Raw genomic sequence first — 19,412 nt, forward strand, 5'->3', positions numbered from 1 at the left:
ACTATAACACATTTTCTAGTGTGAGTTAAAAACGTGGTTACACTTTATTTTAAGGTGTCATTGTTACAGTGTAATTATATATTTAAGTCCTGGGTAATATTAAGTAACTATATGTACTTATATGGGTTAGGCTAGGATTAGGGTTTGGTTGAGGGTTAGTTGTGTGTAACTATGCATAATTTACTGTTATTACTGTGGTAAGTACATGTAACATATGTGACAAGGACGCTGTAAAATAAAGTGTTACCGAAAACGCTTTTGTGCTAATTAACTGAGACTTCTTACAGCTCTTACAGGTTGTTGGCCTTATTTGTTTCGTTGCTTCTATTGCTCTCCCCTTTTTTGTAAGCCGCTTTGGATAAAAGCGTCTGCTAAATTATTAAATGTAAATGTAAATGTAGTAAGGAGAATTTTAATGCTTCTTTGAAATAATTATATAGCACACATTTCTCAAGACTCTATGAGGTAGGCCTAAATATGAGGCTTTATGTTATTTGTCATATGCTTCAAATCAGTAATGCCAGTGAATAAAATCAATTAGTTCAAATTAGTTGCAGATTCTATTAAAACTGAACGCACTGTGCGTCGCTCCGATAAAAGCATTTGACAAACGCATCCATGTGTCAGTTTAAAAAACTTGAACTTGATCTTGCGCCCCCTAATGGTTAATGCCAATGGTTTAAATGTTGATGTGTTGCTTGGATACTTGATAAACTACATAGACAGAACACTGCATTAGTCAAAGTAGGTTTAATATATCGACGTGGAGCAACAAAAGAGACTAACAAAGTGAGTTTTTTTTTGTACATTGTGCTAATTTATAAAGTGATACATTCTCATAATTAGTATCTTTATAAAAAGATCGTTGACTTAATTGCTTTACTTCTTACTGCTATGATCATATATCATTTTATATTTGTCAGGAGAATCAACAAAATGCTGTAACATATTTAGGACTTGTCATTTAGCAGACTATAACGCTTTAAACATGGAATAATTCAGTCTGTCACAAATTATTAAAATGTGATATGTTTTGGGGAAAAAAATGTCAATGTATCTTTTATGATCTAGTTGTAATTCATAATCAAATTGCCCCTAAATTGGGGATTCAGAGTTTATTGTGAGTTAAATAATATCCCCACTCTGATTTATTACTAAAGTTATTAAAGGGACAGTTCACCCAAAACTGAAAATTAGCCCATGATTTACTCTCCCTCAAGACAGAAAAAAAGGGTGTCAAAATTGTACCATTAGGGGTACAACAGCTTGTCGCTGCTTTATAATGGCAGTGAATGGCTGTTTCTGTTTTGAAGTCCATAAAAGTGCATCTATCCATTATAAAACTGCTCCCCACACGGCTCCGGAGAGTTCATTTTCATTTTAAACTATCCCTTTAATATTACTGTGAATGTTACCATTGCTATGGATACATCAGGTTCTGTCTGTCAACATTCAGGTTTAACTGACAGCGTTTCACAATGGAGGAGTCTGTGATCCAGCAGCATCTCACACACTATAAACAGGCCATTGAGACGGCCCGTGAAGAAATGGCCGTCCTGCAAGCCAAATACAACAATCTCCAGTCACAGGTTTATTATTCACTGGCAATTCAGGGTGTTTTGAATGCTCATTCTCATTGTGAAATTAAATAACATATTTCATTTTAACAGTTCTTGGAAAGCCAATCCAAAGTTGCATCTCAGGACGAGACTTTGAAGAGCTTAAAGGATGCTATAGATAGACATAAAGAAAAGGAGGCGAGACACGAGTCTCTCATCAGCTCGCTCAGAGAACGCAACTACAAAACAGAGCAAGAAATGATCTCCATCACCTCCTCCAAAAGCATCATGGACATGAGAATACACACACTTACAAAGGAGAACGAGGAGATCAAGGAGAAAACAATGGAACTTGATATGAAGTCAAAGTGAGCATTTACTGTTACACAACAAGTCAAAAGTTTATTCACACCTAGCCTTTTTTATTTCCATTTTCTACGTTTTAGAATAATAGTTCTCTTTCATCATCTCGTTTCGAGATCCACCTATGGGAAGGGCATCCGTACCTGATCTCTGCAGAAGCATCCAATTGCACCAAGTCTGACAAGACAGGCAGGAGTGCGCAGCCAATGCCCAGTAAGGCCCCACCCCTTACCAGCGGGCATATATGGGCTGCATACGCTACTGTACATCAGTTGACATTCGCTTCTCGCGATCTCTGCACTGACACAGTTCGGTTAGATTTGCGCTGCTCACTTATTGTCTGCAGGAGGAAATATCGCCAGATCAGCCTCCACCGGGCGTGACAGTTCTATTCTGCCACATTCTGTGTCTGCATTCGGAGCCGCTCGCGCTCTCGTCCGTCTTCCTGTTCCACGGCTGCCGCCACGGACCTTTCTGAGTTTTCGCGGGTATGTCGCTCTCTCAGTCTTCTCCTTCTGTGTCTAGCCTATTACGGGCCTGCCCGGCCGCGTGTGGGTCTCTTATCGCCGCTAAGGATTTTCACCCTTTCTGTGTGGTCTGCTTGGGCCTCAAGCACGCAGAGGAGGCAATAGAGAACCCGGAGAACTGCAGTTACTGCCTGGTACTGCCTAAGAAACTCCTGCGACACCGCCTTAAAGTTGCCGCTACTCAGTGTGGCGAGCTCGACTTGTCGTACTCGGATATGGAACACGGTGACGATAGCGCGCTACCGGGGACCTCCCGGGGCGCGACGGCTCTTGTTTTGGCTGACCAGCCCAATCCTGAGTTCCCCGAAGAGGACATCTTCACGGGTAACCTCCCGCTCGCCGACGATCTTGCCGGGTCCGGTGATTACGACGACGCGGGCCTTCTTGAAATTTCGGAGGACGAGGAGGCCATCCCGCCCTCTGTTATTCCCCAGGCTAGCGCCCCCGCGGCCTTGCCTCAATCCATCCTCCTGGATGTGTGTGAACGAGTGGCCGCTCGTCTCAACATTAAATGGCCGGCTCCACAGAGCACCACCGACCAGGAGAGGGATATTTATGACGGTAAAGTGTTGGGAGCCCCCCCCCCGGCCCGAGGAAAGAACTCTTTCTCGTTCTTCCAGCGTGCGCTAAGCACATGAGGCACTACTGGAACGACCCGCTCGATCTTAAACACGGTCTCGCGGGGCTGGAGGTTAAAGATATGGCGGCTCGCGGCATGGGCGAACCGCCTGCCATTGAGCCCTCCATTGCCAGACACCTCAACCCAGTCCAGGGAGGGCTGCCCGCCCCCCCGAAGCCGGTCCTTCCTAACAGGATGGACCGTTTTTCTGCCTCGGTGCACCAGGCCGTTTATAAATCCTCGGCCTTGGCTGTTAGGACTCTGAATGTCTCCTCCCTCCTTTCCGCTTACCAAGCGGAGATCCTGGACGATCTGGGCCAGCAGTTAGATAAGGGATCTTCTCCCTCTCCTGCACTGTGGAAGGAGATCATCACGGTTAACGACCTCGTTCTCTGTAATGCTCGTCAGGTCGTCCAAACCTGCGGGCGCTCTATGGCGCTTTCCGTGGTAGGAGAGCGCTCGCTCTGGCTCAACCTGTCTGGTCTCCCGGATAGCGAAAAGAAACGTATCGCAGGCGCCCCGGTAGAGCCCGGCCGGGCTCTCTTTGGCCCCGCAGTTGCTATGATGCAACAACGATGCGACGACAAGAAGGAGCACGAGGCCTTCATATTGTATCTTCCCAGGAAGACGGTCCCACGTCAGGCGCCCCCTGTGCGTTTGCCTAACCCCCCGGTCCCGGGACGTAATTTTAATCAGGTCAAGGAAAAGCCTCGAAAGAAGTTTTCTGGGCTTTCTTCCTGCCCCAGAACCCCTGTCCAAAGGACGGAAGGTTCCTGCTGTAGGGTGTCCCCCTCCCGTGGCTGCCCAGCCCATGTGTTTAGTGGACGATGTGTGTTCCCCCCTGTTCAAGGGGATTGTCGTGAGGAAAAGTTCAAAAACAGTGTAACCACACCGCACATACTGTGTTCCCCTCACCCAAATAATAAAGGCTTCGGCCCCAGTGTTTCCCAGAAAACACAACACACACAGAAACACAAAAAACACAATAAATCTAACGAATCAAATGAATTCGTCACAGCGAGATACCCTCTCAATGTAGGGAAATACCCTTTCTCTCGTAATGGTGAACCTGCACGTGTCGTCCCTAGTTTCTCCACTAGAGGGCGCCATTGCATCACAAATAAGCCAGCTAGGCATGCTCGAAGCCAGCACGGCCCGTACGGGCATTCACACGAGCTGTGTGTCAGCCTGGCTTACTGTATTACGCATGATATTACAGGGCTATAGTCTGCAGATTGCTATGAAACATCCACGTTTCAGCAGCGTTCTCTTTTCTCACACAGAGGAAAGCACGGCCCACGTCCTGAAGGAGGAAATCTCCTCTCTTCTAAACAAAGGTGCGATTCAGGTGGTTCCCCACAATCTGATAAACCAGGGTTTCTTTTCCCGTTATTTCCTGGTCCCAAAGAAGGACGGTTCCCTCCGTCCTATTCTGGACCCCAGGGTGTTGAACAAACATTTGAGGAAATACAGATTCATAATGTTAACCCTTGGTTCGCTCGCCCGTGAAACGGAACGACTGGTTCACATCAGTCGATCTGAAAGATGCTTTTCTCCACATAAGCATTTATCCACCACACCGGAAGTTTCTTCGTTTCGCCTATCAAGGCATTTGTTACGAACTCACGGTGCTTCCGTTCGGGCAAAAATTAAGCCCCCGAACTTTCTGTTTGCGTGTGGAAGCGGGCTTCACTCCCCTAAGAATGTCTGGTCTACGGATCCTGACATACATATGCGATTGGCTCATCATAGCCGATTCGAGGGAAAAGGTGTTGCAGGACACCTCCCGTGTGCTCGCGCACACCCGATCTCTGGACTTCAGGGTGAATGTGAACAAGAGCAACTTTACACCCAGACAGAGGGTGATCTTCCATGGCATGGAGCTCAACTCAGTCTCCATGCGAGCGCGTCTCTCTCAAGAGCGCGTTCTCTCTCTGACGAACTGTCTGTCACAGTTCAGAGAGGGGGCGAGGGTGCGATATCGCACATGTCTCAGGCTACAGGGTCTTATGGCTTTAGCTATCCAGTTTTTGCCACTAGGACCCCTGAGGATGAGGGCGTTCATGAAATGGGTTTTGTCACTACATTTCAGCCCGTTACACGATCTTTGCCGTTCTGTAACAGTGACGCGCACCTGCACTGCAGCTCTGCGCCACTGGAAGAGCGCAGACTTTTATGCACAGGGTACCCCTCTGGGGACTGTCATGTTGCGGAAAGTCGTGACGACGGACGCGTCCCTAACAGGCTGGGCTGCCACCCAGGAGGGCAGAACTGTGAACGGTTTGCGGCCGAGCAAACTACGTTCAGAGCACATAGATTATTTAGAGCTTCTAACCAATTAGAAGGCTCTGAATCATTTTCTGCCTCGTCTGCAGGGACATCGTGTGCTCGTACGCTGCGACGATACCACGACAGTGGCTATCAATCGTCAAGGCGGCGCGCGCTCGCCGACGCTTCATGCCCTAGCTTACAAGCGTTTGGTATGGAGTGGGCGAGTTTTCCTGCCGTTACGCGCTACTCATGTTCCGGGAATTCTGAACAGAGGCGCGGATCTTCTATCGAGGGGGAACCCGCTCTTCGGAGATTGGCACCTCCACCATCAGATAGAAGACATGATATGGATGAGACTACGGGCGCCCGTAGATCTGTTCGCCTCGCGCGAAAACAGCCATTGTCCTATGTTCTTCTCGCTAAAGGACTTGGACGCGCCCCTCGAGGTGGACACACTGGCCCACCCCGTGGCCCAGAGTGCTGCTGTATGCCTTTCCTCCCCTGTGCCTGATAATTCTCACACTGGCCAGGGCGAGAGAGGGGGGTTTTTCTCTCATCCTGATAGCATCCAGGTGGCCCAAAGCGCCGTGGCTGGCAGAGATAATCCCTCTGTTGTATGCCCAGCCGTGGTGCCTCCCCCTCCGCACAGACCTATTGTCTTAAGCGAACGGGGAGATTTATCACCCACACCCGGACAGGGTAGCTCTCTGGGCTTGGCCCGTGAGAGGACGAACCTAAGCGCATTAGGGCTTCCCCCGCGCGTGGTGGCTACTATACAGAATGCCAGGGCCGTTTCTACACGGTCCTTGTATGGCTGTAAGTGGCAGGTGTTTTATGAGTGGTGTGATGGGCGGGGTCTCACGTCATATCAGTGCTCAGTCGCTGATATCTTGTGTTTCCTCCAAGACCTTATGGATAAGGGCAGGTCTTTTTCCACTATTAAGGTCTATCTGGCAGCTATCTCTGCTTGTCATGTGGGTTTTGAGGGCTCAACGGTTGGGCAGCATTCTCTAATCCGCAGATTTATGAAGGGCGCCCGTCGCTTTTTGCCAGTCATTAGGAGAACGATCCCTGAATGGGACCTCTCCATGGTGCTGGAAGCTCTGTCTCAATTCCCTTTTGAGCCTCTGGGGAATATTCCCCTTAAGTTGCTGTCCTTCAAAACAGCCTTGCTCTTGGCCTTGGCGTCAGCCAAACGAGTCAGTGAGTTACATGCACTCTCGGTCCACCCCTCGTGCATCAATTTCTCTCTGGGTGGAGATAAGGTTTTCCTCAAGCCTAATCCAGCATTCATGCCGAAATGTTTCGCTGCGTTCACATCGGAGGTGTTGGAGCTATCCGCTTTTCACCCTCCGCCCTTTTCCTCCACGGAGGATCAGAGGCTAAATGCCCTGTGTCCAGTCCGTGCGTTACAAACGTATGTGTCTAGGACCAGCGCGTTCCGGAAGAGTGACCAACTCTTCGTTTCATGGGCTCCTCCTCGCAAAGGGGATCCCCTGTCTAAACAACGCCTCTCACATTGGCTTGTGGACGCTATAATCTTGGCATATGAATCAAAGGGAGTGCAACCCCCAGGGAACATCAGAGCTCATTCCACGAGGGGCTTGGCCGCCTCTTGGGCTCTGTTCAGGGGAGTATCACTGCAGGATATCTGTTCTGCGGCCAGTTGGGCTTCTCCCCATACGTTTGTGCATTACTACAGGCTGGATGTCACCAGAACCTCAGTAGCACATTCGGTCTTGGGGGTGGGGTCTTCCTAACCCTGCCTTCTTTATGTGTGACACACATAGCCTATGTTTCATGTCCTGCTTCACACCGCAGTTACGCGGTTGCGTCGGTGTGGCGAGTTCATGATTATGAGACGCGTCGTGCACCGCCCCTCGGGGTGACCGTCTTTTTCTGGCTAACAGGACCTCACTGTGAGTGTATTGGGCAATCGGGAAGCTGTCCATGTCTCTCCCATAGGTGGATCTCGAAACGAGATGATGATAGAGAACAATAGGTTACTGTCGTAACCCCGGTTCTCTGAAACATCGAGTGGAGAGATCCACCAGCTTTGCCCCGCTTACCGCACGAGAAGCGAATATACTTACTGATGTACAGTAGCGTATGCAGCCCATATATGCCCGCTGGTAAGGGGTGGGGCCTTACTGGGCATTGGCTGCGCGCTCCTGCCTGTCTTGTCAGACTTGGTGCAATTGGATGCTTCTGCAGAGGTCAGGTACGGATGCCCTTCCCATAGGTGGATCTCTCCACTCGATGTTTCAGAGAACCGGGGTTACGACAGTAACCTATTGTTTTTAGTATTTTGCGTCTCAAAGTCATAATGTGCATTCTTGGGATGCTTTTTAATATACCGTACATTGATGGCCTCCTCATTTATGCTGCATATAATTTGGCTGCTTTTCTCTTCACAATAACATTTTTCCATTTAAAAAGAAAGAAACATTCATATACATACAGTATATTGACTATATATAACTACATAAACATATACACTGATCAGGCATAACAGGATGACAGGTGAAGTGAACAACACTGATTATCTCTTCATCAAGGCACCTGTTAGGAGGTGGGATATATTAGGCAGAAAGTGAACATTTTGTCCTCAAAATTGATGTGTTAGAAGCAGGAAAATGGTTAGGCTTAATGATTTGAGCGAGTTTGACATGGACCAAATTGTGATAGCCAGACGACTGGGTCAGAGCCTCTCCAAAACTGCAGCTTTTCTGGGGTGTTCCTGGTCTGCAGTGGTCAGTATCTTTCAAAGGTGGTCCAAGGAAGGAACAGTGGAGAACCGGAGACAGGGTCATGGGCGGCCAAGGCTCATTGATGCACGTGGGGAGCAAAGGCTGGCCTGTGTGGTCCAATCAAACAGACGAGCTACTGTAGATCAAATTGCTCAAAAAGTTAATGCTGGTTCTGATAGAAATGGTTTCAGAATACATAGTTCATCGCAGTTTGTTGCGAATGGGGCTATATAGCCGCAGATCAGTCCGAGTGCCCATGCTCACCCCTGACCCCGCCAAACGCGCCAACAATGGCACGTGAACATCAGAATTGGACCACAGAGCAATGGAAGAAGTTGGCCTAGTCTGATGAATCACTTTTTCTTTTACATGCAGACCATGAATACCCTTTCATGGAAACGGTATTCCCAGGTGGCTGTTTGTTTTAAAAAGCAAAAATGTTTCAGGAACGGTTTGAGGAGGGAGACCAACACAATATTAGGTCATAATGTTATGCCTGATCTGTACATGTAGCCAACATGTGCGCACCACGCACAGACACAACACATAAAAACATTTGAAAACATTACTATTTTTAATGTTTTTGAAAGAAGTCTCTTTTGCTCATCAAGCCTGTATTTATTTGATAAAAAAAGTTTCAAAATTTTGGGGTCAGTGATTTGTTTATTTTTTCTGAAAGAAATTAATACTTTTATTCAGAAAGGATACATTTATAAAAAGTGATAGTACATTTTTTATTGTTAAAAAAGATCTTCATTAATAATCCTGAAAAAGTTTGACAGGTTAAAATGTCTCAGTTACGTATGGTAACCCTCGTTCCCTGAAGGACGTACATCGGACGGAATTCACGCAGGGAGAGTCACGCTGCTGTTCTGCAAGACCCACTCAACAGACCGGCCGTTGTAGGTGAGGGAGCAACACCTCACTAAGACGACACAGGCTCGCCGTAGGGAGCCGTACCGGGGAAGAATACACATATGGAACTGCCGTGGGGGTCACAACATCATAGAACCCAGCCTAACACAAGTTCCACCAATGCATACGAGTTTAACACTGACTAGACACGCTCCTCAGTGAGGCACGCTGTCAGGCAGACTGAATCCAGCCCCATAGTGAGAGATCCTCTGCGCGGGGCAGGGTTTGCTCTTTCCCCAGTTGACCCAAAGCCCCAACTGCCTGAGGTGACTGAGCACCATGTCCCTGTGTTCGCACAACTGCTCTCGTGACTGGGCAAGGATTAGCCAGTCGTCGAGATAGGACTCGAGATACCGGTAGTCGCTCTCTAATGGGAGCAATGGCCGCCTCCGTGACTTTCGTGAAGACACGGGGTGACAGGGACAGCCCAAAGGGTAGGACGTTGTACTGATATGCTCGTCTGTCGAATGCAAAGCATAGGAACCGTCTGTGTCAAGGGAGAATCGAGACATGAATGAACATGTCCTTTAGGTTGATTGCTGCAAACCAATCTTGGGGACGGATGCACCTGAAGATGCGTTTCTCCATTAGCATTCTGAGCGGCAGCCTGTTAAGGGACCGGTTCAAGAATCGCAGATCCAAGATCGGCCATAACCCGTCACTTTTCTTGGGTACAATGAAGTACGGGCTGTAAAAGCCGGTCTTCATATCGGCTGGAGGGACCGGCTCGATCGCGTCCTTCGCCAGTAGGACTGCGATCTCCGCTTGGAGCACAGGGGCGCCCTCCTTTGACACGGAGGTGAAGTGGACACACCTGAACTTGGGGGGAAGCCGGGCGAACTGAATCGCATAGCCGAGTCTGATGGTAAGGATGAGCCAGCGGGACGAGCTGGGAAGCGCTAGCCAGGCCCCCAGCAACCGAACTAGGAAGTAGGCGAGTCTCGACCTAAGTGCAGAGATAGTCGTATTCCTGCAGTGGGAACAAGAACTATCCACAAAAGCTGCCTCAGCATGCTCTAAGCCCAAACACGTGATACAGCGATTGTGACCGTCAGCAGGCGACAGGGAATGACACATCTAGAAACGCACGGGTGGAATGACATCTTGAAAAAGACGCAACATCACCCCTGTTGCTCTTTTATGAGGAAACACTCTTTTAGTGCTGAAGCACCCAGGGATCGACCGTGGCAGAATACAGGGATAAGTGCAGCTCGTATATGCTTTCACACTAGGAAACGGCCTTCACCAGACCAATAACTGCACTGTTGCTGTGAAAACAGCAGTTTTCCTGAGGGTTGTTTTCCATGTCCGCGGGTTGAAGCGACCTCTATTATGTGATATATAGACCCAGGAATGTGAATTTTAGCAGTCTACCTTGCCAAAATAACACACATTTTACCCCCCAACGCCATTTTCCCCCCCCAGAGAACCCCCACGAGAAGTTATTGTTTTGGGCTTGGCTGGTTTTGTTGTAAAAACTTGCCAACCATGTCTGCACGCATGCTGGAATAAACGATCTTTGCCGGTGTTGTAAAAAAAATAGAATGAAAGGATACACAGTTACTTACCAACATGATCATCATTTCAGAGAGAAATAGTGAAGGTGAATGTATATACGAACAAGTTCTCCGTTGAGGATTTGAACAAAATCAACCCAAGCGCCTTTGATGATGTTGATGGATAACATTACTTTTAATCATCTGTCCTTCATCGTCTAAGACAATTTCATTGGTCCGAACAGTTTCTGTTCGGGAATAATTACTCCTCTATGGATCAGGTCCAGACTGACCTGCCCGAGCTCAAATGTTGTGGGCGGGGCTGAGTTTGGCTGGCACCCAGGCTACAGCTTTGCATCACAGGAATAAATTATATTTTAAAGCATACTAAAATAGAAAAACATTATTTTAGTGGTAATAATATTTCAAAATATTACAAATTTTTTCTGTATTTATTATCAAATAAATGCAGGCTTGATGATCATGAGAGCATTCTTTCAAAAACATTAAAAATAGTAATGTTTCCAAACTTTTGACCGCTATATATATATCTGTGCGCTATGGGAATTCTTATTCTAGCCCTCCGCCTCCCCAGCACCACCTGCCTAAATCAATTAAAGTATCATCTGTGAATGATTTTATCTCACGGATCATTTTCTTTTAATAAACACTGTTACATATTTGCAGACAATATTTTGCAGAATGCAACAAGGCAAAACAGGAAGCCACTGAGACCCAGAGAAGATGTGATGAGTTTATATCAACATTAGCAAACAAAGTCTCTGTAAATGTGGCAGGAAAGGTGGATCCTATGGATTATATTGTATCCGTGGTAAGTGTTTTAGCCATATGCTTTTTGCCAAACCTTTAATATTCTCCAGATCTCTAACATATCTCTCTATGATAAGGTGGATGCATGCTTCAAGGAAAGAGAGCGGCTGAAGAGCTGCATTTGTTCTTTAGAGGAGAGTGTGAAGTTGTATGAGGTGGAGTGTAAAGCCAGCAGAGAAACCGTAAAGAGACTGGCGACTGATGTAGACCGTGAACAGACGCTCTCAACCTCCAGAGCAAATGAGCTGAACTCTAACAGACAGGTATCAGTCCAGATCAATCATGCAATGTAACAACTTTAGCAACACAAGCATATTTTACGGTGAATCTGACCTAACCTGTCCATAATATGTCTGGGTTATACAATACTGATCAAACATTTGGAATAACTGCATTTATTCGATTTAATATATTGGGTACGTTCAACATAATTACAATTTTAAAAATAATAACAATTCTTCCGTTTTCAGCAGCCATTACTCATCTTCAGTGTCATAAAAGTATGTTCAGTGTCACAAAACGTTCCCATTATGTTCTCTGAATGTTCAAAATGCCCAGTTTTTAATGTCTTTAAAAACGTTTTTTCTTAGTTATACAAATATTAAGGGGACATTCCATTTGGTCATTTTACAAACATTATGAAAATAGGCTCATTTTAAAATAGGCTCATTTTCCAATTCCCCTAGAGTTGACCAGTTGAGTTTTACCGTTTTCTAATTTATTCAGCCGATCTCCGGGTCTGGCGCTAGAACTTTTAGCATAGCTTAGCATAATTCATTGAATCTGATAAGACCGTTCAACTCACTCAACTGTTTAAAAAAACCCCTGTAAAACTCACCTTGTTTAACTCTAGAAAAAAAGCAGTGTTCCTTTAAGAACCAGATAACTTTGAACCAACGTTCTATTAACATTACTGGAATAATTTTTTTTCATAACTTGTTCTTTTTAACAGTGGAATCCATATTTCGAAAACAAAAAAAAAAACCTTAATTATTCTAAACTTTAACAAGTTGCTTATTTCAAGGAGTAATATACTTAGATTATTATTTTTTTGATAAGTCTGCACTTATCAAACTGCACTTGATAAAGGTGCACTATGTAGTATTTTTTCAGTAAAATATCCAAAAACCACTAGGCCATTGTTATAAATTTTGTTCAGTTGAGTACTTACAATATCCCAAATGTTTCCAACTATTTGTAAATTGTGAGAAAATTGCTATTTTGACTAAGGACCGGGATGTTTCAGCATAGCGTTTGAGCGAGTCACCTGTCAGTTGTGTCATATCTTACCCTCGGTTTTATTCTGCTGAAGCGCTTTTCTCTTAGCAGTGTGAACATGTCACAGCAGCGCCGAGCGAACGCACAGAGTAACGTCATAACAATTTTAAACACACTTAAATGTATCTAATATGATAAACAGAGCTGCTTTACCTTATAATCATGACCGGAAAAAACGGAAGTGCGTGCGCCCGGCGACTGTGTCCTGTCCTGTCATAATAAAAGTCCCGGTGTTAGCGAGCCGTGTGTTTGTATAACAATCGCTCCAGCGGCCGTGCTCAGCTCCTCAACACTCGGCCCTGCTCTGCTTTACACTACAGTAACGTTAATAACCGCATCCATGAACATGATTTCTGCCCGAGTCCTATTTTCCACCGGCTGTGAGGTGAAGACCACATGTCCCAAGTTACTGCGCTCACACTTGGCGTCATCAAACTACACCTTTGTTTAGAATAGGAGCCCTCCAGTGGACGGAAAGTTGCATAGTGCAAGTTTAACGTTGCCTATTAGATGTATATTACTAGGATTTTGTCTGTTTATTAGAACTTATAAAGCACATATTATTCTGCATGACCATATTCTAGATCCCTTAATCCTACCCAATACTTATACCTAAACTTTTAATAACCTGTTGTTAGGAGTTTATTGAGGCAAAAGTCATATTTAGTTAATAATAAGAATTGGACCCTAATCTAAAGTGTGAGCATTTTTTTTAAACATTGTGAAGTTAAATTTACCGTAAAGCAAAATCAGTGAGATTAAATCAGCAATATACTATATGTTTTGTCAGGAATTGGATATGATCTCCCTGAAGAAGCTAAGTTTAGAGAGGGAGAACCAGACCCTTAAAAACTCCCTGCAGGAGACTGAACTGGCGCTGACGTCTGCACAGCAGCGCTGCCGCCACTATGAGAATCTGTCTCAAGATCTGGAACATAAACTCCACAGCTGCCAGAATGAAGCTTCGGCGTCTCGCAGTCACCATGAGGCCTTCGTGAAGAATGTGGAAGCCCTGCTGGACGATCAGTCTCTTCCTGTTCCACACACAGAGAACGACATATTGAAGGCACTTACAGCCCTTTGTACCAGGGAGAAAAGTGCACGAAAGGTCATTTGCATTTCAGACTATTATAAAATGCTTTTATATATAAAATTACTGATGCTTTGTGTGTGCTCTAGTCTCAGATGGAGATGGAAGGGAGGCTGGCGGAGGTGACAGAGCAGTTGTCCAGACACAAACAGCTTCAGAGCGGCTCTGAACGGAGGACACAGGAGCTGCTGGACAGAATAAAGAGTCTGGAGGATGAGCTGCTGACCGCTGCAGTCTGCAAAGATGGAATGAATCTGGACAAACAGCATGTGAGGAAGCAGCCTTAGTTCACACTGTAAAGCATTTTTGGCCACTGTATCCACCTTATTTTCCAACAAGAATGCTATTTTCTGCACTGTATTTTTTTTTTTTTTGATTTTTGTTGGCTTAACTTAAAAAAATAAGTAACCTGGTTGCTTTAAAATTTTGAGTTAATTGAAATTAAAAATGTGCGTTGATACAATGAAGGAAATTTGTTTAATAAATAGAAACTCAAAATATGATTTTATCTAAACCACATAAAACAATTGATAAATCATGAAAATAGCACTACTTGGCATGTTTCACTGCGTCATCAGAAATAAAACACACACAATTACCCAATATGCTTACAATCTTTTAATAATATTTTAATAAAGGTTGTCGAATCTCAAATTTTTTTCATTGTATTACCCTTAAAATTTTAATTTCAAAGAAATCAAAATTTTAAGGCAACCAGGTAACTTTTTTTCTAAATCATTTTATACAGTGTGTGAATATGCAAGACTTCCAGTTCATTAACTGCAATAGGTAAATACCTAGAAGAATAGTGCACTACAATCCAGTGTGTTTATAACAATATATTAAAAAACGAAAAAAGACATTCTAACCATAAGCAACTTTGCAACTACGTCAACTAACTCTCACTGCAAACCCTAATGCTCAAAATAATTACTTGGTTTGAGTAGACTCAATTAAACAAATGAGTTAAATCAAATAAACTTTTATGAGTATTTAGAACTTTCTTTCTCTTCATAAAAATGACACATTTGAAGTAATCTGAATTGTTTGATTGTTTTGAGTTTTATTGAACTTGAGTTTTAGACTAACTTAAATTTAACTGAAACTGGGCTAGAATTTCTATTTCCCAGCATGCTTTGCTATGACACTCAAAAGGGACAGTAAATGCTAAATACCATCATGGCGACGAGTGTAGCATGAGTTTGGTTTAAACAGATATACAGTTAATACATACATAATGTTAAATGTTCTATATTGTACTCATTCAGCAACTGTGCTAATGCCATAATAGTATTTTTCAGCATTTATTGAAACTTGATATTTTAAATCAAGTCAAGTTTCCACTACTCAAAATATTTAAGTTGATCGTTTAAGTTAAATGTATGAATTAGCTTACTCAAATATTTTAAGTTAAGGACAATTCAAATATATGAGTACAAAATAAAAAGTTCTACTTTTATTTTAACTTTATATTTCATAACTTTAAAAAAAATAGATGGAACCAATTGCCTAATTTTTTTTGTTTTGCCAACTTATTCAGGTTAACAGTGTATTAGCAGACTGATATGTTAGGGTTTAGGTAAGTAGAATAAGTTGGCATGTAGTTGCAATCAAAATAAAGAGTTAGTAGATATTACACAGACAGTCTACTAATACTCAAATGAGAGATAGTTCATATGCAGTTGTAAAGATTTTTATAGTTAGTAGAATGTCTAAAGTGGACTATCAACAAAGTGTTACCAAATAACATGATAAGAAATACCCGTTTGTAATATCAACCAGGATAACAAGCAGTTTTTGACAGCTAAAAATAGCTTCAAGCGAACGATACCAGAAGCCTTGCACAATTACGTTACAAATGAAAGTGCCTGCTGTCACGTTAATAAAGGATATCAATTGGAATAATCAGAATGCATCATAAATGACTTAAAATGTCCTCTCAGTAATGTCATTGGTCTTCTTCCTCTGTAGTACCTGCGGTTTGTGGAGCAGCTCTCAGAGAAGTTAAAAGTGGATCATGTTGCCGCAGATCTGGGATTTGATATGAGACTTGAGGCCATTCTTACACGAGCACAACAGCTGACCAGGCAGGAAGGGACAACGCTGCTGGAGAGCAGGACACAAATCTACAGCCTTCAGAGAAAGGCATGTAAAAATGTTACAAACATGTTACATGTACAAATTATTCTATACGTGTCATATTTTTCAAACTTAAAATGGTAACACTTTATTTTATAGTGTCATGTTACATATGCTACATGCAGTTACTACAGGATAACCACTATACAGTACTATAACCATAAAATATGCATAATTACATGCAACTAACCCTCAACCCTATCCTTATAGGAAGTATAATTAATAATTAAATGTGTAATTACAGTGTAACAAAGACACCTTAAAATACAATGTAAAAATGCAATATACACAATATATATATATACATACATACATATGAAAATAAAATGCAAATCGGATTTATTTATTATAATATAAATATGAAGAATTTTCTTTTTGATTGAATGTTTAATTATATTTAAAATAAAAGTTACCATATATACCATATATATTAGAAAAATGTGAATCTTAAATATAAATGTTGATGTAATTTTGAAATTTTAACCATACAGCATTCCTTATGTTATATCACTGCTAATGATAATTGGCTATTTTTCCATCCATGGCTACAGCTTAAAGAACAGAAGGAGCGTTCAGAAAGTAAAGACCTTCACCTGGAGCTGCTGAGGAGGAAGGTGGTCCAGCTGGAGGAGGAGAAGAGGAGCCGCTCAGCTCTGGCTGTGGAGAAAGATGACGCTGCTCTGGCCTGTAAGAAGCTCCAGAAGCGGGTGGATCGACTGCAGGCGGAGCTGAGCACCTCACGCTTCTCCAACACAGAGCTGAAAGCCCAGCTGTCCCACACCAATGAGCTCAAGGTACAGGGAAGAGCCCTGGCCCCCAGACCCTCACCAAACAGAGTCGTTTCAGCATAAAATACAAACAAATATATATTTAATAAAAAAGTAAATCTGTAAATATAAAAACCTGTTCATCTTCAGAATGCTTCTAAATATGAAATTGCATGAATATAAAAATGACTTTTCATCAAGATTAACTCTGTATAGGGTTCTTGATATGACTATACGTTTCTTTGGAGAAAATGCTAATTTTCTTTAGATCAGTGTTTTAGTTTCTGAATGTATGTACTGATATAAGACGTGCTTTCAATACAGAGTTGATTGGATTAAAGCATCTGCCAAATGGATAAACGTTTAAGTTCTAAATCAACCCTTCATGTTTTAAGTCGCAAAAGAATGGAAGTAGCATCTTTTCTTCCATATTGCGACGTACAACGTGATTTAAATTGGATTATTGAAAAACAAATAGATTTTCTTTCACTGGAATATTGAGTTATGACATTTTGATTGAGATTGATCAGGTCAAAACAATCATTAAAACGAAATATCCATGGATGAATTGTTCACAGTAAGATCAATAACATACATTTAGAAAACAGAGTGGCAATGCTTATAAATGCTCAGTTTCTGCTGTCTTTGGTGCAACAAGATCAAAGTGATGGAACAAAACCAAGCCATAGAGGAGCAGACTAAGAATTTGGGAAAGCTCGAGAAGAACAAGGTAAAGACTGAGAAGAAGCTGACCACCATCAAGTCAGATCTGCAAAACCAGGAACTCAGAGCCAGAGATGAGATCCAACAAGCCCAAAGACTCCTGGACACTCAGTCTAGTGCCATAGCAGACCTTACTCACAGTGAGAAACAGGTACAGAGTGTGATGTAAGACACGTATCTACACATAAAAAATCCTAGCCCAAAGCTCTGACTATATATAGCCAAAAGTTTTGGGATGCCTCCCTTTACATGCACATGAACTTGAATGACATCTCATTATTAATCTAGGGTTTAATATGGAGTTGGTCCAACCTGTGATGCTTCAACTCTTCTGGGAAGGCTTTCCACAAGGTTTAGGAGTGTTTTTATAGGTAGTTTTTACCATTCTTCTAGAAGCGCATTTGTATGGTCAGGCAATAATGTTGGTTGAGAAAACCTGGCTCACAGTCTCTGCTCTAATTCATTCCAATGGGGATCTATCAGTAAGGGGCCATCTTCAAACTGTTCCCACAAAGTTGGGAGCATGAAATTGTCCAAAATGTTTTGTTAAGCTGAAGCATTCAGAGTTCCTTTCACTGGAACTAAGGGGCCAAGCCCAACCCCTGAAAAACAACCCCACACCATAATCCCCCCTCCAACAAACTTTACAGTTGCCACAATGCAGTCAGGCAAGTACCGTTCTCCAGGAACTGCTAAACCCAGACACGTACATGAGATTACCGGACAGAGAAGCGTGATTCGTCACTCCAGAGAACACGCCTCACTGCTCTAGAGTCTAGTGGCGGCGTACTTTACACCACTGCATTCGATTTTACAAATGGACTTATTGGACAGATGGTAACCTGTCACTGTACCACACTTGAATTCACTCAGCTCCAGTGAGTGACCCATTCTTTCACAAATGTTTGTAGAACCGTCTGCATGCCTAGGTGCTTAAATTTATACATCTGTGGCCATGGAAGTGATTGGAACGCCTGAATTTAATGATTTGGAGGGGTTTCCCAATACTTTTGGCAATATAGTGTGTGTGTGTGTATATATATATATATATATATATATATATATATATATATATATATATATGTGTGTGTGTGTGTGTGTGTAGTGGGAAGTAACAACTATGCTTGTACATTGCAGTTGCTGGACTTCTACACTGTGGTGTCTCAGATGTTGGGTGTTGACTGCACAGGCTGCGTGCCAAACTATGAAGTTCTTAGAAGGCTGGAGGTTCTGATCCAATCACGTCACTGCACTGCTCATCTACACCAGCATCACACGCCTCTCATCTGGGAAACGGCGGTTCCCTCCGTTGCCCATTCTCATGAGTTCAAACCCCAGGCTCTGCCAGCTCCTTCCAGTTTAACATCGGAGAGATCGGCAGCCCACAGTGATAATAACCTCCAATTCTAAATTAATGTTCATCCTACTGTAGCTGCACAGCCTGCATATTATATGGACTGGATGCTGATGTCCTGGTATCCCCAACATGCTTCTTAACTAGCCTAACCAGCACAAACAACAGCGTTAAAAATTATGATGGAGAAAAACATGTCTACACTAGACCACCAGCACCAAATTGGTCTAAGATGGTTGTTTCAGAAGGTTAATAAATATTTCCAGTTTCAGCTGGGAAGCATGATATGCAAAATTAAATGTTTTACCATGTTTACGAGTTCACACTTACATATAATTTATGGAGAGTAGATTTGAATCCGGGGGAGGGCTTCGAGCTTGGCATTTGGCCCGAACCCCGTGTATGTAAGGGATTAAAACTAAAAGTGTGGAGAAGGGTTGGTGGAGGGATGCTGACAAACTGTAAATGAACGCAGGAAAGACTGCTTCATACATATACCTCGTTTCTGATTATCTGAGTGCTCTCCACTTGTGTCAGTTATCTGAACGTCCTTCCTCCCGAACCTTGTTAATAAAACATCATTTGTTGTAATGCGCGAGATGACTCCTCCCTCCTAATGGATGTAGGTTGACAATGAATTCATGGCAGCGTTTAATACAACCTTGTGAAGATTATGTGCAAATCACTTCAGTGCTTTGCAGACATTGCATCTGGCAAGAAAAAAATTATT

General features: G+C 43.3%; 1 protein-coding gene across 1 annotated transcript; it reads left to right on the forward strand.

Annotated features, from left to right (window-relative positions):
* Positions 1–714: 714 nt before the first annotated feature.
* ccdc170 (coiled-coil domain containing 170) lies at positions 715–19,273 on the forward strand. The gene is made up of 11 exons (XM_067456145.1): positions 715–789; positions 1,457–1,589; positions 1,671–1,927; positions 11,188–11,332; positions 11,409–11,594; positions 13,400–13,717; positions 13,789–13,968; positions 15,671–15,844; positions 16,390–16,632; positions 17,264–17,479; positions 18,466–19,273. The coding sequence occupies exons 2-11, from the start codon at positions 1,479–1,481 to the stop codon at positions 18,736–18,738; spliced, it is 2,103 nt and encodes a 700-aa protein (XP_067312246.1). The 5' UTR covers positions 715–789; positions 1,457–1,478; the 3' UTR covers positions 18,739–19,273.
* The last annotated feature ends 139 nt before the right edge of the window (positions 19,274–19,412 follow it).

This window comes from Pseudorasbora parva, chromosome 10 (genome assembly GCF_024679245.1).
Source record: "Pseudorasbora parva isolate DD20220531a chromosome 10, ASM2467924v1, whole genome shotgun sequence".
Classification (NCBI taxonomy): domain Eukaryota; kingdom Metazoa; phylum Chordata; class Actinopteri; order Cypriniformes; family Gobionidae; genus Pseudorasbora; species Pseudorasbora parva.